This window comes from Protopterus annectens, chromosome 10.part0, assembly GCF_019279795.1.
Source record: "Protopterus annectens isolate FY-2018-M chromosome 10.part0, PAN1.0, whole genome shotgun sequence".
Classification (NCBI taxonomy): Eukaryota; Metazoa; Chordata; order Ceratodontiformes; family Protopteridae; genus Protopterus; species Protopterus annectens.
Genome location: NC_056744.1, coordinates 372,212,344 through 372,236,024, shown reverse-complemented (window position 1 = coordinate 372,236,024; position 23,681 = coordinate 372,212,344). Strand labels below are relative to the sequence as shown.

General features: G+C 43.3%; 1 protein-coding gene across 3 annotated transcripts in view; it reads right to left on the bottom strand.

The window, feature by feature from the left end:
* The window catches only part of SMG7 (SMG7 nonsense mediated mRNA decay factor), a 988,399-nt gene that overhangs the window by 828,871 nt on the left and 135,847 nt on the right, over positions 1-23,681 (bottom strand). For all 3 annotated transcript variants that reach the window (XM_044085293.1, XM_044085292.1, XM_044085294.1), the window contains exon 3: positions 12,013-12,130. In XM_044085293.1, the coding sequence (XP_043941228.1) occupies positions 12,013-12,130 (118 nt within the window). The remainder of the gene's footprint in view (positions 1-12,012; positions 12,131-23,681) is intronic.

Sequence of the window (23,681 nt, the reverse complement as noted above, 5' to 3'; positions counted from 1 at the left end):
CCTACAATCAACTGCATTACAAGCTTGGTTAAGTACAAACTTGCAGTATTAAAGATAGTAGTGCATTTTATTTTTATATTAGTTCAGTGAATATAGTGGTCTGTCTGCAATTATGTTATTTCTTTCATTGAATATTGTGATCTCTCTCTCTAAGTAGTGTGGGTTACTGGTGTTCCACTTCATTCATATTCAGTGTTAACTCTTAGCCTAGAGGTTTACACTGTGGTTACAAGTGTTAGTCATATCTTTGAAATCATTTCAGCAACAGCTGTTTGGCTAGCTGCTTTATACCTACAATCAACTGCATTACAAGATGGGATAAATACAAACCTGCAGTGTTAAAGATATTATTGTATTTTATTTTTATATTTATTTGTTCAGTGAATATAGTGGTCTGTCTGCAATTCTGTTATTTCTTTCATTGAATATTGTGATCAGTTTCCCAGCCTCCCTCCCTGTTTGTGTGTTCTTATAGTTGGTGGTTTGCAGTTGCCTGCCCCAAATGTAAATTTGATCTGGGACACTCCTGTCAGTCTAGTGTCATTAGCTCATTCAACCTAATACAGAGAGAACATTTGAGAAGGCCAACCCACTTAGTTTCCTAACCTTCTGCTTTTCTTTTCTCCCTTTCCTTTACCAGAAAAAAAACTTTCTTAGAATCTCTGTGTTCTGCTTAACTGTAACAAAAAAAATGTACGCTTGTTTGCTGCCTTCCCTGTAACTAGTCTAGTCCAGATAATGATTTGCTATATCCAGGACTGTTTGTAAGCTTCTGAGCTCCCCCAAGCCTGCTTGTATTGGAGGGAAGCCTGCTAGCTTATCAGTGGGAGTGGTAAGCACTAGGTAACCTATCTACCACATAAGGAGTGGTTCTGGCCCAGAAATTGTAGTTATTGGCCATTTGGGCAATTTTTCCATCTCTCTCAACTTTCTGATTTAAAAGCCACATTTGCACTTGTTTCTTTCATGTAACTAGTCTACTTCAGATACAGATTATTGGTTTTAGCACTTGAATTTGCTTATTCGTGCTCAGCACTTGTTCAGAACTTGTAAGCACTAAAAAAGCTAATTATTACTACAGCACTTAACCTTCTTCATTACCTAGAGGAAAACAGTTTTTGTACTTACTTTCCTCACTTGCTTAGAGAAAAACAGCTCTTGTGCTCGCTTTCCTCACTTGTCTAGGAGGAAAACAGTTTTTTTATTCAGGCATGTCCAAGGGTCAGCTCCCAGTGCTCTCTCCTGTCTATCTGATCAATCTGGGCATCTTGTGGCAATGTAGCAATTGCTTCATGTACACAAACAACCCTCTCCTCCTAACACCCAACATCACAACCTGTGAGAAATGCCAAAGTGGAGGTAAAGCTCTCTCCATCTAAGACTGAACTTGACAGTCAAGAAGAGAAGGTAAACACTTGCACCACACCACACTCATCAAATAGTCCCCACTAAACCTACACCACCAAAATCCACACATAGAAACACAAAAACATTTGCGGAGGCTCTCAATAATCTGCTCAAGCAAGAGAGACCTCCAAAGCAGAAACGCAATCAATCTCCACCCCCCTACACAACCCATATGACAGCCCACAGACTCAGTGTGCCACTCAATCACAGCCCATAAGGCAAAAAGTACAGTTGTGTACACCTACAATAAATGTAGATGTTTGAGTGTCTTCACTGTTGCAGTCATGACTGTAGGGTTCTCCCCTGCCGGCAGGCAGCCCTCGGTCGGCCAGAATCTCAAAGTCTGGGTCCGGCGTCGGCTGTTCAACCATGCTCCCGGACGTCAGAGCGCCAGGAGTACAAAGCTGACAGCCGATGTCATCTTCTCCAGTTTTTCTTGCCCCAGATGTCAGGAGTCCCAAAATGAAAAAGGTCCCATAACCTTTGCAAATACACTTCAGAAGAATGGTGAAAAAAGGAACTACACAAAAGTAAACATAAGAGGGGACAGGAGGGAGGAAAACCCAGACTGCACCAGTGAAGACACTTGAACATCTACATTTATGGTAGGTGTACACAACTGTACTATGTTCATCGTGTTTCACTGTTGCAGTCATGACTGTAGGGTAGAATCCCAAAGCTGAAAGAAAGGGAGGTGGTCATAAAGAAGAAGGGGAGGCTAGAAGGCCCTGCAAGACTGCAGAGGCAAAGCCTGCCCTAGACTTAGAGTAGAGAGGTAGATTGTAGTGCTTAGAGAAAGTATGCACTGAACTCCAAGTTGCAGCTTCCAAAATGTCTTTGGTAGAAACTCCCTGAGGAAGTCCGCAGAAGTGGCAGCCGCTCTGGTGGAATGAGTCCGTATACTCCTTGGGATTTGCTTTCCATGGTGTGAATAACAAAAATCTGATTCCATTACCAATCCATTTAGAAATGGTCCGTTTTGAAATGGCTTTACCTTGGGAACTTGAAGCATAAGAAACAAACAATTGTTCTGATTTTCTGATGTCCTTGGTTCTGTCCAGGTAAAAACGTAGTTGTCTGTGTACATCCAAGGAATGTAAGGATCCTTTCACCTTTATTTTGAGGAGTAGGGAAAAAGGTTGGCAAGTGGATAGTTTGATTTAAAGCCACTTTGGAAACCACCTTAGGCATGAAGGTAGGATTAGTCCTCAAAGATACCCTGTCTTGATGAAAAATAATATAAGGTTCCACAGTCATAAGAGCTTGTAACTCAAACTCTCCTGGCAGAGGTTATGGCTAACAAGATAGCTGTCTTCCAAGATAAAAACTTGATGTCAGAAGAGGCAGCAGGCTCAAAAGGAGGCAAGGTTAGTTTTTCCAAAACATAGTTGAGATCCCAAGCAGGAATGGGAGGAGATCTAGGAGGTCATAAGTTCTTAGCTCCTCTGAGAAACTGTCTCATGAGCTGGTGGGAAAAGATGGGAGGGTCTGTATTATAATGAGCAGAAATAGCAGAGGCATGTATCTTAATGGAAGAGAAAGAGAGACCTTCATGTAAGAGATCTGTCAAGTAAAGTAAAATTAAGGTAATGTTAGGAAGAAGAGGATCAGAATCCTGAGCCTGCATCCAGGAACAAAATCTTTTCCATTTTCTTGCATAAGATTTTCTAGTGCTAGGACGTCTGGCTTCTAAAATGACATCCATAACCTGCTTGGGTAGGAAAGAAGAAATCAAAGGCCCTGGATTAACCAGGCCGCCAGGCTGAGAGTTCTGACATGAGTGTAGAACCTGACCCTGATGTTGGGACAGAAGGTTCGGAGACTGAGGTAAAACCCAAGGGGGCTCCAGACATAGGTTTTTTAGAGTTGGAAACCAAAACTGCAGAGGCCAATTTGGAGCCAGCAAGATTATCATCTTGGGCTTGTCCTGTTTTATCTTCAATAAGACCCGTGGAAGAAGAGGAAGATGTGGAAAGGCATATCCCGAGAGGTTCCTCCAACTGAATGACAGGGCATCCACTTTCCAAGCTTCTCTGTGGAAAGACCTGGTGCAAAAATTCTGTAGTTGATGATTGAGATGGGATGCAAAGAGGTCTATGTGAGGACATCCCCAGACTGCTGTTATCATCCTGAATATTTTGGTGTCCAGCATCCACTCGTGTGGATCCAAAAGGTTTCTGCTCAGACTGTGCCAGGAAGTTTTGTTTCCCTGGTAGAAACTGAGCTTGAAGATCCAGATTGCAAGCTAGAGCTGTGTTCCATAGATCCATGGCTAGTCTGCAAAGGGGGTAGGAAAGAGATCCCCCCCTTGCTTGTTTATGTACCACATAACTGTGGTGTTGTCTGTCCTTATTAGTATTTGTCCTGGTTGTAAAAGATTCCTGAAGGCCAATACAGCTTTCTGAATGGCTAACATTTCCTTTAAATTGATATGCAGGTGCTTCTGATCCTTTGTCCAAAGGCCCTGCAGACAGTTGCCCTGAAAATGGGCTCCCCAAGCATAATCCGAGGCGTCCGTGGTTAGAATCTGAGTGACAGGAGGCAGACGGAAGGGTTTCCCTTTGTTTAGAGCACATGCCCTGGACCACCAAAGAAATTCCTTTTGAAGGCAAGGAAGGACGGAGATCAGTATATGTCTAAACTGTGGCAATGCTGAGACCATACACTTTTTAGGTACCACTGTATTTTCCTCATGTGTAGTCTTGCATATGGTACGAGAAGGATGCAGGAGGCCATGTAACCCAAAGCCTGCAGGAATTTCCTTGCAGATAGTCGAGTTAAAGTTGCCAAGGTTTTGAAAGTTGAAGCCAGCTGTAATTGTTTTTCGGATGTCAGAAATGCCATTTGGGTTGTGGTGTTTAGAAGAGCACCCAGAAAAATTATCTGTTGTGATGGTGTCAAATTTGACTTTTTTATGTTTACAGAGAATCCCAGGAACTTGAGGAGGTTCTGTACAAATTCTAGATGCTGGAGTAAGACATCCTTGCTGTCTGCCTGAATTAGACAATCGTCCAGATAAGGGTAAATTTGAATTCCCTTGAGTCTGCAGTAAGCTACTACTGGAGCCAGGCATTTGGTGAAGACCCTGGGCGCAGTAGACAATCCAAAGGGCAGCACAGAGAATTGAAAGTTCCTCGATCCGGCCTTGAACCTGAGGTATTTTCTGCGATACTGCCTGATGGGAATGTGTAAATATGCCTCCTTTAAATCCAAAGTTACCATCCATGCATCTTTGGACAGCATTGGAAGTAGCTGCTGTAGAGTAAGCATCTTGAATTTTGGAATCTCTAGAAAGGTGTTCAAGACAGACAGATCCAGAATGGGTCTCCATGAGTTTTGCTTCCTTGGGACTAGAAAGAGCCTTGAGTAAAAACCTTTTCCCATCTCTGAAAGTGGAACCAGTTCTATGGCATTCATAGCCAAAAGAGCTTCCACCTGGTTTAAGGCCTCCGTCCATTGATGTTTTGGAAGGTCTGGCCATCCGCTTGGCCTTGGCAAGGTATGAAAATGGAATTTGTAACCTCTTAAAACCACATCCAAAACCCACTTGTCTTGGGTTATTAGAGTCCAATTTTGATAAAAAAAGAGAGAGTTTTCCTCTGAGAGGAGCTTCCAGGCAAGAAGTTCCTGTAGCACAACAGAGGGAGTCATTGAGTTTGTTTCCTTTGAGTTTGTGACCTGTCCTCTCCACCCCTAGGGGTGGAAGCAGTCCACTGTCTTGGTCTATAAGAAGATTGTGTTTGAGGCCTTCCTCTGGAGCATCTATATCTACCCCTCTGAGGCCTGTCTGAAGTGGGAAAGGACCAATTTTTTGAAGGCCAATTCCTGCTAAATCTAGGTGGCTGTACTTGTAAGAAATCTTTAACTGTTTGCATGGATTTCGCCTTATCCTCCATCTTTTTAATCACCTCTTCAGCTTTTGATCCAAACAAAACATTATGCTGAACAGGAGCATCCAATAATTTAGCCTTTACTTGTTCAGGCAAATTTTGTTCCTTTAACCATGCATGCCTTCTAATAGACTGTGCCAGAGGCCGCAGCCCTACAAGAAGCCTCCAAGGCATCAAATCCACAGTGTAAACCATGCTTCCCAACTTGTTCAGTGGCATGCAATAAGTCATGTAATTCCTTATCTGCACAGGCAGAAATGGAAGTAAGCTTTTGCTTTAAAACAGACAAGATAAATTGCTGTTATTTCAGCATATGAAACTGACAGTTTAAAGCCCTAATGGACAAAGTAGCAGAAGTGTACACCTTTTTGCCCCATCTTTCTAAGGATCGAGAATCCTTTTCAGTAGGAATGGGATTTTTGGCAGAAGCGGCCTTAACTCCCTTAGGACCCTGAGAAATGGTTTCAGGGTCAGCAGAAGGGTTCTTGTATAAAAACTGGTGGGAATCAGGAACCCTGTAATATCTATCAGGCTTAACAGGAGCAGGAGGAAGAGAGTCAGGGGTTAAGTTAGCCTCCGAAAAGGCATCATCCACAATATCCAAAACAGGAGGAATAGCCAGGGGTCTATGTTATGAAGAAGAAGAAAATCCCTCAGTCTTTTCTTAGATTCGAATACTCCTGTCCTTCCCAGTGGAAATGTTCCCTCATTTCATGCAAAGTTTCCCCAAAAGAGAAATCCTCAGGGGGAGAAGCTGAAGGAATGGATTCCTCAGCATCAGAATCCTCATAAGGAGGGAAAGAATATTCCTGGTCAGAAGAAACTGACGAAACAGAAGCCTGATCAGAGGAATCATAATAAACATCCTGCCTTGGCCTTTTATCTGGAGGGGGATGTGAACCCCTAATCATAGTAAGTAAATCCTCCGCCATCTTGAGTAACTGTTTCTGTGACTTGGGAGCCGGTTCAGAAGAGGCCTGTGTTGCAGTCTTTGATTTAGAAGGAGTCTTTGCCTTTGTCTTTGGCTTTGCCTTTATTTGAAGCTGAGTAGGCCTGAAAACCCCTTCGGAAGCCGGTACCTGCACAGCGGCTCCGGACCTATCCGAAGGAGCATTGTCCGAAGGTCCTGGAATAGAAATATTTAAAGGCCTGGTTGGCTCCTCATGAGAGTCCGTTTCGACCATCGGTTCTGAAATGGCCGACAACAGGGGCTGCAAGAGCGCCTCACTGACGGCCGAACCTGAAGCTGGCTCCGCTTGTGTGCTATCATCAGATTTGGACCTCGGAGGCCTGTCTTTATCCTTGCGTTTGTGAACTCCGGAATCCGGAACCGTATCCGACGACATTTTGTAGTTAAAGCGCCTACCGAAGTAATGAAAAGCAAAATCATACCTTCGCTTAATTGTACGTTGATTGAATCTAGCACAAAACCGACAACTAGCTACGTCGTGGTCAGGGCCTAAGCAAGGAATACAGTAAGAATGAAAATCCTTATGAGGTATTTGCTTCCCGCATGAAATACAATTATTAACTTTTTCTGACATCTGAGTGGAGCAAGAAAAAAAAGTTTCCCCAACGGTGTACTTAGCTTTGAGTGGAGAAGAAAATCTTCGGACTGAAGTTTATCAGAAAAAATAGGCAGGAGTCAGCCGACCGGCACTTGCGAACTGCTATCACCGCACGGCAAGAAAGACTGGAGAAGATGGCGTCGGCTGTCAGTTTTGTACTCCTGGAGCTCTGACGTCAGGGAGCATGGTTGAACAGCTGACGCCGGACCCAGACTTTGGGATTCTGGCCGACCGAGGGCTGCCTGCCGGCAGGGGAGAACCCTACAGTCATGACTGCAACAGTGAAACATGATGAACATCAACGCACCCAACACAGTCATAAGTGACTCTATAGTCAGGCAGACTGATGTCCCACTCACCAGGCTAAACAAGGAGAAGGTTATTGTCAGTTGCCAGGATCCACCACATAACCCATGCACTCAGGTCACTCCAAAACAAATACAAATATGACTCAGTCATTGTCCATGTTTGTGTGAACGACCTGAGACGTACCTCCCTGGACAACATGAAAGAGAGACATAGAAGAGCTCTCTGATCTTGTAGCCCAGACCGGTATGACCCTAGCCCCGAGTAGCATCCTGCCATTGCCCAGAATAACAAAGTAAAGGACTAAATGATTGACTTCAACAATTGGCTAAGCTTCTGGTGTCATTCTAAGGGGATCCAGTATCTGTCTGCCTGGGATGACATGGTCTACAGACCACGGTGCTTTGCCAGAGATGCCCTGCACCTGTCACCCCTGGGATTTTGGATACTGGCTAAGGCTCTTGCAACCCCTATAGTGCCTTTTGTAGGCAAGGTTCAAACGACAAATTCACCACCATAACAGGAACAGACAAGCAAAAATGGAGGGTAATGCTACTCAATGCTATAAGTCTAAATCACAAAATGCACTCCCTCGAGGCACTCCTTAAAATGGAGAACATTGATATCTGTACAGTGACTGAGACCTGGTTCAAGGCTCCACAGTGCACCCCTGCATTACCAGGCTACAACTCATACCACACTTTTCAGCCATCTAACCTGGACCAGAACACCAAAGGCAAAGGTGTGTCCATATTCATTAAGGATATCCACACCTCCAGGCTAGTTCCTCAGCATAATGCATCCGAGGTTATCCAAGTGCAACTAACTCTGGGCAAAACAGCAATCCAAATTGTAGCTTGCTAAAGATCCCCCACCATGCCTCAGGATTCCCACTCCTCTTTTCTTGATATACTAAAAAATATTAGGGTTCAACCAAACACCCAAATAATGGGCGATTTCAACTACCCCACCATAACTAGGAAAACTACTCATGACCAACTCCTTCGCTCAATGCTTTCTGGAATTCATAAATTCCAGTGCCCTGGATAAACTTATCCACACCCTCACCAGGGGCAACAATATCCTAAACCTAGTCATTTCCAACATGAGTGACCGGTGTTTCACACCAAAAGTCAACTCCTTGTTGGTCATATCCAACCATAAGCTATATCACTCCAGATATCCACATCCCACCCTCACCCCCATTAAGGAAACCACAGTAAAAAATTTCTCCAAAGCCAACTTCATGCTTAAGACAGAAGTGGCAAACTTCATGACACCCATGCAGATGGACAATACAGTTACAACTGCTGAATCCTACACAAATGCACTCTATAAGCACTTACACGAGTTCATGGATCGTGCTATTCCAAACAGAACCAAGACGCTATCCTCCAAAAAAAGGAAGCCAATCTGGTGGTCCCCTGCCATAAACAAACTCTACAACAGAAGGAAGAAACCGTTGCAAAAGACAGTAAAATCCCACGAGTGGAGGAACTCCCTGGTCAGCCTCAGTAAGAAGTTAAGATCACTTATAAGATCCTCCAAAGCTAGCGACAAAAACAAAATTGCTACTGACTAAGGACAACCACAACGCATTCTATAGCTATGTCAGGAATCTCAATGGCAACACCCAGATCTGCTCTGAGTTACAGCACAAGGGCACAAAAATTACAGAACCAACTGATATTCCCAACATCCTGGCAAATAGGTTCAGTGCTAACTTTAACCACCTCTCACTCCCTAAAGGGTCCATATCTATAAAGGAAGAATGCAGAGTCCCTATAATCACAACTATGCAGGTAAAGGCTGCACTCTCTAAAGCCAAAAACACAGCATCCATGGGACCGGACAACACCCAGGCTGCATTTTACACAAACTGGCTCCCCACCTAAGCTCCATGTTCAATCATAGCCTGACATCAGGCTTTGTGTCCACTGAATGGCACAAAGCAACAGTTAATCCCACTCCACAAAGGGAGAGCCACCACTGATCCAGGGAACTATCACCCTATTAGACTGACGAGCCTGGTCTGTAAGGCCATGGAACGTATCATCATAGAGCTCACAAACAAAGACACTGGTAACCTCCAGACTCTGGACCCCACCAAGTTCGGGTTTGTGAAAGGCAGGTCATGCCTCCTGAACCTGACAGACTTCTTTGAGGCAGTCACCAAAGCTGCAGACGAGGGTAAGGTGGTTCACAGCCTATTTTGACCTCACCAAGGCTTTCAACACCATCCCCCATTCTGGAATTATAGCTAAACTCACTAAACTAGGTATAAATCCCTACGTCACAAGATGGGTTGCCAACTGACTCACTGTAAAAGTTGCAGACTCCAAATCTGACTTCAAACCAGTAACAAGTTGAGTACCACAGGGTTCAAGTCCAGGGACCTCTCTTGTTTGGTATCTACTTCTCTGAAGTACAGGTCAACACAGAAGGGCTTTGGCTAACTAAGTTCGCAGATGACTGCAAACTAGGAGCCATAGTAGAGTCCCCAAATGATGTGGATATCCTACAGAAGGGCCTCATTGAGACAGATGCCTGGTGTCAGAGCCATGGCCTCAAGCTCAATGTCAAAACGTGCATTGTCATCCCCTTTGGTAAAAACTCTGTACCCATGAACTACCAAATAAACGGCAGTCTACTTAATGCCAAATGTGTGATAAGAGACCTTGGGACCCAGGTGGACAGTAGTCTCTCCTTTGATAATCACATCACCACAGTAGTCAGAAAATCCTTCTACGTGGCACACCTCATCACAAAAGGGTTTTCATCCAGGGAAAAAGAGGAGGTCATTGTTCCCCTCTACTAGAGGCTCATTAGACCCATTACAGAGTACAACACCCCTTTTGGAATGTACCTCACAAGACATCTACAGCAGCTGGAAAGGCCACAGAAGTACCTCACAAAGAGGATTACTGGCCTCAAACAGATGCCCTACACTGACTGTCTCAAAAATCTCCAGCTTTACTCCATAGCATATCGCCTACTCCGAGGTGATCTCTGCCTAACATATAAAGCTATGTCAAACCCTGAGCTATTGGACATGCTGCACCTAAAAAAATCCCAATTCCTCAGAGCTACATGCTCTACGGACCAAAATCTTGTCATCACAATAAACAGGACATGCTGGAGGGATAGCTTCTTGTCCCAGAGACTTCCCATACTCTGCAACAAGCTATCCATCTATGTCAAGCAAAGTTCCTCATTAGTACTCTTCAAGAAGAATCTTGATGAGTGGGTGGGAAATAGGAAATGCACCTCGGGGATCACTTCTGTGGCTCTGCTTGACAGGCGCACAGGAAATGAATTTTCTTGGGTGGCGTAAACCAGAGAACCTTGTTGGCTAGGCTTACTTAGGCCCTTGGGCCGATAGCCTAGTACCTACTTATGAACCTATGAACCTATAAAGAAAACAGAAAAATGAAAAGCATAGAATAACGAGGGAGGGAACTTCCCAAAAGGATCTTAAGAGTCTGGAAGCTGTAATCAATCAATACAGGGTGCTGCGAAGATTTAGTTGTGAGAGTCCCACAAGTGGCACTAAAACACTGAATAACTTTCTGCTACAGGGTTAAGGTTCCCCTGAATGGAGGGGCTCGGACAGTCATTACCTACAGGGAGCCAAAGATGGGGATTCTGAGCAGTGCAAAGCCTGGCAGTGTGGGTTAGTGCAGGGAACAGAACCCATATGCCACTGAGGCAGTGTAAATGTTGAACATCTACAGACAAACTAGTTTTCATTAAATGTCTCTTTTTACATCATTAAACTTCAAAAGTCACCAAACAAATTACAAACTGCACTAGGAGGAAATCCTGGATGAGAAGTCTGGAGGTACAGCAACAAACTGAACCTGAAAGATGAGCAAAGTCCAATAAATACAGTGTAAAAGGTGAATTGCATCCACAACTCGCCTACCTTCCAAAACAAAAAAGGATATGCAGCACAGATATTAAAAAGGCTGTAAAACAAACCATTATTCATCTTTTTTGACACAGGACTTTTTGCTGTGAGAACAAAAAATCTATACACTGTACAATTACAGCACTGAACAATTACATCAATTAAATGATGAACCTTTAATGTTCTTTTTGCCTTACATAAGCTTATTACAGGATTCCTTTCAATTGTACAATTTGACATTTTCGTCCAAATGCATAATATGTCCTTTAATTTTGTATACTCTTCAGCTCAGCTGTTTCTATTAAATACAAAAAAGTACTTCTCTGTCACATTACCTTCCAGAGTGAATTGTATTTGTGTATTGTTCAAATGTTCTGTGAACCTTAGTCATGGCTTAGAATGGTCAACTGACCAGCCCACCCACCCAGTCAACAAACAGTAAGTAAATAAAAAAATATGGCTTGTTTGGAAGTAATTTAAACCACCTTAAATGTTTTGGCCATTATACACTACAAATACTTTTAGTAACTTAATATAGTTGCAAGTTACACCATCTGTCTTCATATCCAGTATCTCTTACTTTCTTTATTTCTGTGGCTGAATAAACAGAATTGATTAAACAGTATTCTTACTAATGAGAATATACAAACAGAATTATTAAAAATCTAACACACTGTTTATTTTCTTGTATTGTATACCTCTATAATATGTATTTGTCTTGTATATCTACTTCAATTCGTATTGTAAAAAACATTCTTGACTTTCAAGATTAAGGTGACGTTATGTAAAAATTTCTGTGATTGTATGGAGCTTTTCTCCCCATCCCTCCACTGAAAATGGGTCATTGGCCCAGTGGACTTTCTCGGTCAACAAACGTCAATAAATAAAATAATCAAGACCAGAAGCTTAAGGGTCATAAATATGTACTTACAAATCCTGTTCCACCTTCTTGTCTAGTGCATACTCCAAATCTGTCACCAGCATTTTCTGGTATAGGTCTTGTAGCGCTTGCCTGGACGTCCAGACTTCTGCTTGACCCAGCTTTGAATCTAAGAGAAATACAAACATTTTAAAAATTTCAGAACTAGGAAAAAAAAAAAGATGCAGCAAATATATGCTAAAAAGCTCATTAGTTACATCAAAAAATGAAACCCATCTACTAAAAACCACTTAAGAACTTCTTAAACCACTAGGAAAGCACCTTAATTTACTCATTTAAATCATGCACATTCAAAGCCAAAGCATGCATATGACAGTGGGAAAGTGAAACAAAACTTCTCATTGGTATACAACATACATTTTGCCTTCTCAATTTATCTATTAAGAGGACTTCTTAATGGGCCACAGGCTGTGTTTACTGTCACCACCAACGGAATATTTTTCTGTACATTATAGTGTACAAGAGAGGACATGTAATCCTTGACGATACAAACTGATGCCACACATGGATTATTTATGCTCACTTGTCCTTCAGTCCCCCTCAGTTTTTGTCCCTCTTGCTCATAGCAATCGCCTACCTGCATACCAAAAATACATCAGTTTAGCACCCTCATTGTTAAGTGTCATACATATAAAAAGGACAAAACACACCTATGAAGTCTATCACAGAGGGTCACCCTTCATGCCTGTGTTACATCTCAACCAATAAAACCTACCATGTTGGAAGGACTTCAAGAACTAGATCAGGACCACAAAGACAGCACAGTACTGGACAACACCTAACCATAAGGCTCAGCTATAGGATGATGGCAATGTTGGAGGTTCCAAGGGCCGCTGGGCTAAAACTCATCAAAAGCAGACAAGAAAAGTACTGGAGTCAGCGGCTACTCCTATAAAAACCTGATCACACATTAGACCATCACAGAAGGAATTAAAGCAGAGAAAACACACCTCCTTTATTCCCAGTCCTAGGGTGATGAATGGACTAGTGGTTTGTTCAAATGCTCTGTGAACCTGAGCCACCATGGAGGGGACCTCCTCCGCAGAAGTGCACATTTACAAGAGTGAGAAGTGCTAACAATGATCACCATTAGTTCTCCATTCCCCTTCCCATCCACACAAGAAAATAAGAAATTTACAAAGATTCCGTCATATATCTACAAAGTTGATAACTGTTTTCCCTTACTGCTGACTACCTTCACATGTCTGCAAGAGCAAGCAATTAATCCTGAGAAAGATGCAAAATTTGAAAGGTGCAATGGAAAGCATTTCAGTGAAAAAAAGTCTGGCATTATGGGGAGTGAATATGTGACCGTAACTTCGCTGGCAGCCTTAACACTTTAATGCATTTAACAAAACAGTGCACAATTTAGTTTTAAAGGGAGCCAGTGCTTGTGATTGTCCTTAGTGGATGTGGCCAATCTGGACCTGAAATTAGCCTTAGAGGACTTCAACAGTGACCTTAATTGCTTGTTCAGACAAAGGATACGGTCTTCTGAAAGAATACAAAAGCTTGTTTTTCACATCTGGGAGAGGAATATACACAAGAGAACAGACAGCAACTGGTGCAAGTGGGAGCACAGGCTATAAAATGTGTTTCTGCATAGGTAACCTTAATTTTAAATGAAGTATTGTCTGTGGGTGGCAGCTATCCATTTTGGGCAACTGTTCCCATCAGGTGGATTAAAGTGCATTTGCTAAAAATGTACTTGGTCATGTGCATTTGTTTTGCATTAATATGGGTTGGAGGCGTTTAAAAATGTATTTATTTATTTTTGAGGGTTTTTGAGCAAAATGCCTTGAAAATGTGATATATGTTCAAATGGGGACAAGAAATTAACGTACAACAGATCAACCTACTAAACATTAGTGTACGCATGCAAGACAAAAGTTGGAAATACATACTCAAAAAACACCGTCTCACACGGTCATGTATAACATATGGGAATAGCTTCTTATCATAATGGCTGCTCTATCCATATTATCTAGGAATATAAATGACCTTACAGAGTTCAAACAGTAATGCTGCAGGAGACTCAATTAGAAAGAAATGAGCATGTGAATTTGACAAAAAGGACTTCAGGGGCAAAAGAAAATGTGAACACTGTTTACCAAAGGAGCTCTAACAGTGACAAAAGAAAAAAAAAACAATGGCAGATATGTGGGAGTAAGGCACTATTGACAAGGGATGATTGTGCTGGTATGCATTAATATTCCATCAAAAACTGCCAGTATGGAGCTTAAGAACATTTTTGGAGAAATAATCAGTTTTCAACAGGGAATAATACCTATAGGTGGAAACTAGAATTTGACTTGCAATAGTAAGGATGTATTGGGGGGACCAAGATGGGAAAATAAAAAAAAAGAGGGTAGCTTTCTGAAGAAATTTATGTAATCATTTTGTATGAAAAATGTGAATTCAGTAGTATGAACTTGCACATAACTTCCTTGGGTAACAATATGCAGACTGGGGAAGAATGGAAACAGACAACACTTACCATTATGGCAAGCACACAACTTTTGCATCTGAAGTGGTCTCTTGTCCATTACACAACTGAAAGGGATAGAGTTCCCAATTATCTTAAACCTTGGAAGGTCTTGTAGAAGAATATTCCGGAGGGCAGCTGAACTAAAGTAAGCTCTAGATCTGGACTGTAAATACAACTTGTAGTGAGATATGAAGGTATGAGCATTGGACCAAGTAGCTGCACGGCACAAAAGTCATCAATACATACTCTAGAAAAAAGGCAGTGGAGGTAGCAACTGATCTGGTAAAAAAAAACACTGGGAGGGTTAAGTTAATGCAAGTCCTCTTTCCTTGTAGGTGTATAAAATACAATTGGATAATCATCAAGGAAGAGTTATTTTAGACACTCCCTTACCCAATTTGGCTGGGGAAAAGTAAGCGCACAATTGATCTGTCTTTCTGACCTTCATAGTGCAATGTAGATCCACATCCAAAAGGTGCAATATGTATTCTTCGTTGTTAGCAAATCGTGGGAAGAAAACATGAAGGTGATAGAATGGTCAAGTGATAATTCAGAAGTCACTTTAGACAGAAAGGATGGATTTGTTCTCAGTAATTCTACTCTTATGGAAAACCAAATAAGAAGGTTTAAAGGAAAAGGTGTGAAGTTCCGATATCCTCCTTGCAGAAGTGACTGGCACCAAAACTACTCAGTCAACTACAGTTGCAGCTTCAAAATGGGATCTTTTTGAGGCCTGCAGAACAGTAATGCCCCCAAGGATATACAGGGTCCCTAATGGGGGGCCACAGAAGGAAGGTACCCTTAAGGCAGCCTTGGAAAGTCAGGAAGCAATGGGTGATATATTTCCCCAATGTGAAAACTGGAAATAGCCAATTGCACCTTTACAGTAGAGTAACTAACCCCACTATGGAAATGTGAAGCCAAAAAGTCAAAAATCACTAGAAGGGGAACTGAACAGGGGTCCAAATTCCTAGTGGAAGCGCACATTGAAAATCATTTTATTTACTTTTCTAAATCTTCCTGGTAAGGTTTCTATGCAGCAATCAAAATGTTTATAATTTGGGATGAAAGCCTTGACTGTCTAGCCATGAAGGGAACCGGAGAAACCACGTTGTCAAACTTGAGAACTTTGTAACAGAAGATCTGGAACATGGTCTAGTACTCAGGGAGGATGAATCAGATAAGACCAGATGAAGGGAAAACACTTTTTGCAGAGCAATAAAGATCACCATAGCCTTAGTGTACGTTGATTTCTGCAGTAACTTTGGGATGAGAAAAGTCGGAGAATATGCAGTGACAGATGGAGAAGGAGCAATTGCTGGTCAAAGCATCCCTACAGAAATACTCCCGGAGATTACGGCAAAGTACCTGTTGCATTTGGTGTTGGAGGATGACGCAAAGAGGTCACAGCAGAGTTGGCTGCAGGGGCTGAAAATCTGACTTACCACTGTAGGACTGAGGGACCACTCATGAGGGAGAAGGATAGACCTGCTTAACCTGCCTGCTAGAGCTCTGGGAGTCCCACAGCATGTGCACTGCTTTTTGAAAGCAGTGAGAAGACATCGCCCACTGCCTAATCCTCACTGCCTCTTGACATAATGGATAACATGTTTCCTCACTATTTGTTGATGTACCAGAGTTTTGGCATTTTCCATATGAATAGGGATCACACTGTTGGGGGAGTGTGTCCTGGAAGGCCTGTAATGCTAGAACTACTACCCTCATCTCCACAATAATGATGTAGAAATTGGCCTCTGAAGGGGACCACAAACCTTGGCTGGTCTTTCCTACAAAATGCCCCCCACCTCAGATGAGAAGCATCTGTGGTCTCGTGGCCTACTGAGGGGGAAAAACAAAGGGCAGACCCTGAGGTACAATTTTAGAGTCCAGCCCCACTGAATAAGAGTTTAGCAAATTTTTGTGAGGGAGACTGGAAAAGTAATGGGTTGACATCTCACTAAAAACTGAACTGCAAGTGTCCTCTGGAGGACTGTTATATGAAATTGGTCTGGGGAACTAGGGGTAATGGTGGCTGCCACTGAGCTGAGAAAATGCAAAATCAACCTTGCTGAGGGCTTGTGATGGGAGAGTACTGCCACTGCCTTTTGGTGAGGAGGGAGAATTCACAGTTCCAGAAGTCTGGCAATCTTTAAACTTGATATGCAGGTGTGCTGCAATGAAGTCTATGGCTTGAACAGGCTGAAGCTTGCATTTGGCTGTGCTGACAGTTATCACTTGTTGTAAGCAAAGCTGGATCAAGGAGTCCTTTGCTTAAAAAAGAATGCTGGTGGGAGGTTACAAGCCAGTCGTCCAGATGTGGGAACACTCAGAACCCTAGTAGCCTGTAAAGAGCTGCAATCAAAGTCATACACTTGAACACTTGGGGGCTGTAGGAAGACCAAAGGGCAGGGCTCCGAAATATAAGTGACTGGTTCCCAGCCATAAGCACAATAAAGTTGGAGAATCTGTCCATTTTGATGTTGTATAACGTGTCCTAAAGGTCTATCGAACACATGTCTGAAGTACAGGCTAACACAGAAGGTCTTTGGCTAAGTTTGCAGATGACTGCAAACTAAGAGCCATAATCAAAACTCCTAACGATGTGGACATACTACAAAAGGGCCTCAACTGAGACAGATGCCTGGTGTCAAAGCCATGGCCTGAAGCTCAATGCCAAAAAGTGTATTGTCATCCCCTTTGGTAAAAACTCTGTACCCATGAACTACCACATAAGTGGGAGTCTACTTAACACCGAAAGTGTGATAAGAGACCTTGGGACACAGGTGGACAGTAGTCTCTCCTTTGATAATCACATCGCCACAGTGGTCAGGAAATCCTTCTACATGGCTCAACTCATCACAAAAGGTTTCTCATCCAGAAAAAAGAGAGGACATTGTTCCCCTCGACTCATCACTCAGTGGAGCCATTATAGAGAACACCCCTTTTGGTATGTACCACACAAGACATCTACAACTGGAAAGGCCACAGAAATGCCTCACAAAGTGGATTACTGGCCTCAAACAGATGCCCTACGCAGACCATCTCAAAAAAACTCCAGCTTTACTCTGTCGCATATCGCCTACTCGGAGGCAATCTCTGCCTAACATACAAAGCTATGTCAAACCCAGAGCTGTTGGACATGCTCCAGTTAAAGAAATCCCAATCCCTCCGAGCTACACGCTCTAGGGACCTAAACCTCGTCACCACAATAAACAGAACATGTTGGATGGATAGATTCCTGTCCCAGAGACTTCCCATACTCTGGAACAGACTACCTATTGTCAAACAGAGCTCCTCATTAGCACTCTTCAAGAAAAATCTTTATGACTGGATGGGAAATAGGAAATTCACCCCAGGGATCACTTCTGTGGCTCTGCTCAACAGGGGCACAAGAAAATAATTTTCTTGGGTGGCGAAAGCCAGGGTACCTTTTTGGCTAGGCTTATATAGGCCCTAGGGCTAATAGCCTAGTACCTACCTATGAACATTCACATGTCCTTCCTCAACAGTGGTAGGATGGATTGTACTGTAACCATCCAAAACTTCATCTGTTTCACATATTAGCTCAAGGTGTCCCCTGGTCTTCTGTCACCAAAAATAACCTCGAGTAAACTGGATCCTTGCTGGTCTTGTCGGACCTCTTTGGTGAATCACTTGTCAAGCAGCTTTTTTTTTTTTTTCTAATGCTGCTACCTTTTGTTGAGGGGCTGGCACATTGAGTAACTTCCTTTAACAAGGGGCATAAGAAAGATAGGAAATGGTGAACCTCTGTTTACAATCCTCTGCACCCAAGTATCTCCAGTGATAGGCATCCAGGCCATGGGTTGCAGGGATACGTGCCCCCTGAATTCTTCCAGAGTATGTCAGTTGGTCAATTCTTCAGGAGTGCTAAAAGGCCTTTCGGAGAAGGGATCTAGAAAGCTTTGATTTTGCAGACCACCTCTGCCACAGGGGCAACTGTCCATCGTTACTGCTCTCCCCTCTGCCTTGGGACGAAGGGGGGGGGGTCTATCACTGAAGAGTCAGGAACAAAACCTTGGATTTGCAGATCGACATTTTCTTCCCACCCTTCTGTTTTCTAGAGAAGATCCTTTAGGGGGCAGAAAATACAAATTCCTAAGGCAGAAAAGGTTTTTCCATCTTGCACACTTCAGTACAGAGTATCTTTTTACCTTTGATCCAAACAGAGTGGACCTGTTGTTGGGGGAAATTGACAAAGGACATTTTAAAGTGCTCTGCAAAAGTGCAATTGAGCATGCCATCTGACAGTTATGCAGATGGCCACAGTTCTTGAAGTGCTCTCTACAGAGATTGAAATAAGGCACAACAAGGTCTGAAGGAAGGCCAACTACATGTTGATAGACTTCTCTACACTTGGGGACCCAGAGAGAGATTTTGAAAGCTCCTTGACCATATCCCCTTGGAAATGTGTTACATGAGCTAAACAGTTTAGCACCCTGACAGCAAAGGTCATAGAAGAATTAGCTTACTTCAGAAATCTGTCCAATGCCCTAGACTCCCTGTTAGGGGTATGAACAGTGCAGCTTTCCTCAGCTATCTCTTACTTGGTTGTCACCACAATCCACTGGAGAACTCTTACAGTAAAAGGGATGCTCTTTAGGAGATACCAAAAACGTGTCCAGCTTCTGTAGGACAGATCTGGCTATACCTGGTTTCTTTCTTGGCAATTAAGAGACCATATCCAACATCTCATTCATAGGAGGGACCACTCAAGAGGCAGACAAGCCATCAAAAGCCTTGAGAAATACTGACTCCTCCTGGGAGGGGACTTTAGTAGACTCCCCCCTTTCCGTCTAAACAGTTTCAGGATTTTACTGAATGAGAGGTGGTCGGGGGGGGGGGCTCCCCTCTCCCTCACAGAAGACAATACACTCAGTTAAAGACTCCTAAAGGGAGTCTACATGCCTTCTTTTACACAAATGTTTGAGCACTGAATGAAAGTCCTTAATGCAGTCAGTCTCAAGATTTCGAGGGACTGGCTGTCCCAACAGGAAAATGTATAGGGCAGGACCCAGCAAACCCCTATGGGGTGGGATAGGTCCGAACAGTAAAGGGAACTCTGCTCCCTAAATCAAGAGAGGACTCTCTCAAAGGCTTCAAAGGAAGAAGCTGACAGACAGGAACACAAAGCCCCATGGCAGCAGTCACATCACCTTACACAGACTAGTACTGGAGGTCTGCTCAACTTGGCAGACAGGTGCCAATCTGTCTAGTGCAGAGGCTCTGAGGGGAAGGGATGGCCCTGAAAGCTTCAGAGTCAAGCCAGGACCCTGCTTCCAATGCAGACACCTCAGCACCAAGATCCACTGGGGTCCAAGCTACTCTGAGCTAACTAGATCAGAGATGCAGTTAAAGTTGAGCTAACTCTATCAGAGATGCAGTTGGAGTTGACGAATACCATGTCTCTTTGGGTCTGATGCAGACAAAAGCACCTGTATCCAAAGTCTTCAAGACAGACCGTCAGATCAGGGAAGGTGCAATGATATAGGACATAGGATGAGGAAATGGATCAAGGCCTACAACACCAACAGGCATAGGAGCCAAGAAAACCTCCAACTGGATTTGGGTCCCGAGAAACTTCATCCTTCTCTCTCCACATCCACTGCACTGACCTGAGAGATGAAGCCATGGAAGTGGGTCTAGATGTGTGGTGAAAGGGTCTGCCCCAGAAAAAAAGAGGGTTGCAGTCTCGGAGAAAAGCTCTGTGCCAGCAAAGGAGTGCTGGATTCAAGAAAATAGGATCAGATGCTGGAGCCAGATCCAAAGTTTTAGGAACCCTCAGGGCCAGACCAGAAGAAGTTGAGCAGTCTGGCAATCACTTTTTAGACTCCTTAGATTTTCCCTTCTCTTCTTCCCTGGATTTATCCAGACTTTTTTCACCCTTGCTCTTGTCAGCAGACGTCTTTGCAGGAGGACAGGTAGCAGGAGAAAGTGCGGGAGGAAACTTCTCCCATTGTGGGGGAGAAGTCCCTTAAACACTAACTTATTAAGTCTCTCCACCAAAGCCTGGGAGCTAAAGGCAGTACAAATGGAACACACTGCTCATGTAAATGAGCACACACAAAAACAGCAGACTCACTTGGAATGCGCATTAGAGTTCTGTATTTTATGGCAGAAGGCCACACATTTCTTGAAGTCAGAAGGCTATTCCACCATTATATACTAAACAAACAGTAACACACTAAAGCACAGAAATTAATGAACTACCAATAAAATTACCCACAGACACTAGTCTTACCAACACTACACACAGAAAAGTTAGATGAAAATAGACAAAGGTGTAAAAGAACCCAGAGGAAAGAAAACTGGGGTCAAAAGGGTGACAGGAGAAAGAGAAAAGTACAGTTTTGTACCTACCATAAATGTAGATGTTCGAAGATCCACATTGCTGCAGTCCTTACACTTGGGTAGTCCGCTGTCCTCGGTCGGCCCGAATATCAAAGTATAAGGCTGACGTCGGTCAAGGCGCATTTGACTGACATCAGGACGTCAGGGTACAAATGCGCATGACCGACGTCATATCCTCAGTCTTTTCTTGCCCCAGATGTCAGAAGACCCTAAAAATAAAGGTCAAAACCAAAAGACAGCAAACAAACAACCAACCACCCTTGCACTAATTATATGTACAATATATACAATATACACAATATTTACAACCCAACCCACACAACCACCTCTAACTACAGAGGGGAAGGAGGGAGGGTAAATTGGACTGCAGCAATGTGCAATGTGGATCTTCGAACATCTACATTTATGGTAGGTACAAAACTGTACTATGTTCTTCATCTCACATTGCTGCAGTCCTTACACTTGGGTAGAATCCCAAAGCAGAGGTAAGGGAGGATGGCCAAACTACAAGGAAGCAGGAGCTGCCAAAATGCCCTGCAAAACAGCAGTGGCAAAACCAGCCCTGGATTTAGAGTAAAGTGGCAGGTGATAATGCCTAGAGAAAGTATGCACTGAACTCCAAGTAGCTGCCTCCAAAATATCCTTGGTTGCCACTCCCCTCAAAAAGGCTGTCGAAGTGGCAGTAGCCCTAGTGGAATGAGGCCTAATCCCAGCTGGAATCTCCTTGCCATGATGGGAATAACAGAAAGCAATGCAAAACCCAATCCACTTAGAAATAGTTTGTTTTGACACAGGCTTGCCCTGAGAACTCAAAGCAAAAGAAACAAACAACTGCTGAGACTGCCTGAACCCTTTCGTTCGGTCCAAATAATATCGCAACTGCCTGTGTACATCTAAAGTGTGCAAAATCTTTTCCCCTTTATTTTGGGGATTTGCATAAAAAGTAGGCAAATGAATAGTTTGGTTTAAAGCCACACTAGAAACCACCTTAGGCATAAAGGAAGGATTAGTACGTAAAGATACCCTATCCTTATGGAAAATCAAGAAAGGCTCAACCGCCATAAGGGCCTGTAATTCAGAAACCCTTCTTGCAGAGGTAATGGCCAACAAAAGGCAGTCTTCCATGATAAATATTTCAACTCAGAAGTAGCTGCAGGCTCAAAAGGTTGTAGAGTGAGTTTCTCCAACACAAAATTGAGATCCCAAGCAGGAGTAGGAGCTCTTCGTGGGGGTCTTATATTCTTTGCCCCTCTAAGAAATTGCTTGAACAAAGGATGAGAAAACAATGGAGGGTCACATTCATAGTGAGCTGAAATTGCTGCAGCATGAACCTTAATAGAAGAGAAGGACAAACCTTTGTCCAGTAACTCAGTAAGATATTGAAGAGCCACACTTAAATTAGGCTCAGAAACATCAAAATCCTTTGCTGCACTCCAAAATAAAAATCTCTTCCATTTATCTGCATACACTTTCCTTGTACTAGGCCTTCTAGCTTCCAAAATCACATTCAAAACTTGTTGTGGAAGTTGAGACCCTCTATGGTTCAAAACAGAATATGCCAGACTGTTAGGTGAAGAGAGTGAAGTTTGACATTGAGCAAATGGCTGTCCTCCTGTGACAACAGGTGTGGAATCGAAGGCAAAGGCCATGGAGGCTTCCGTACCAGACTTCTCAGTAATGGGTACCAGTGCTGTCGAGGCCAATCTGGAGCTATTAAAATCATCCTTGGCTTGTCCTGTCTGACCTTTAGAAGTACCTTTGGGAGGAGAGGCAGAGGTGGAAAGGCATACACATGAAGATTGCTCCAATTGAAAGAAAGAGCATCCACTTTCCAAGCTGTGGGATGAAACCTTTTTGTGCAAAACTTTGGCAGCTGATGGTTTAGTGGAGAAGCGAACAGATGTATGTCTGGAGTTCCCCATGACACTGTCAATGTCTGAAATACATGAGGATCCAATTTCCACTCGTGGGGATCCATAATTCGTCTGCTCAACACATCTGCTAAGGAGTTCTGTGCTCCTGGCAGAAACCTTGCCTGAAGATTGAGCTGTAAACTGAGAGCAGTCTCCCACAAAATCATTGCTTGCCTGCATAGAGGATAAGAATGCGTTCCCCCTTGCTTGTTGATGTACCACATGACAGTTGTGTTGTCTGTTAGAATCAACACCTGCCCTGGAAGAAGTAAATCCTCGAAAGCTATCAATGCAAACTGGACTGCTAACATCTCCTTCAGGTTGATATGTAGATGTTGTAGTCTGGCAGGCCACTTGTCTTGTATCCACTTTCCATTTAGATGAGCTCCCCAAGCTTTGTCCGAGGCATCTGTCATTAAAATCTGACTCGCCTCTGGCCGGGTCACAGAGAGTCCCTTGTTTAGGTGACATTCCTGAGCCCACCACAAAAATTCCTTTTGAATGCAAGGTATTATTTGAATGACAGTGTCCAGATCCTGGCAGTGCTGTGTCCATACATTTTTGAGATACCATTGCAGCTTCCTCGTATGCAGTTTGGCATTGGGAAGCACCAGAATACAAGATGCCATGAACCCTAAGGCTTGAAGGACTGTCCTTGCAGTCAGCCCGGACTGATGAGATAGTTGATGGAAGTAAAGGGAAAGACTTTTTTGTTTGTCCGGGGTTAAAAAGGCCATCTGGGATGCTGTATTCAGTCTTACACCCAGAAAGCACATGTCCTGAGAGGGTACTAGACTGGACTTTATTTCGTTCACAGAATACCCCAGGCATCTTAGCACTGCTATCACATATTCCAAATGATGAAGCTCTTCCCTTCCTTGAGCCAGAAT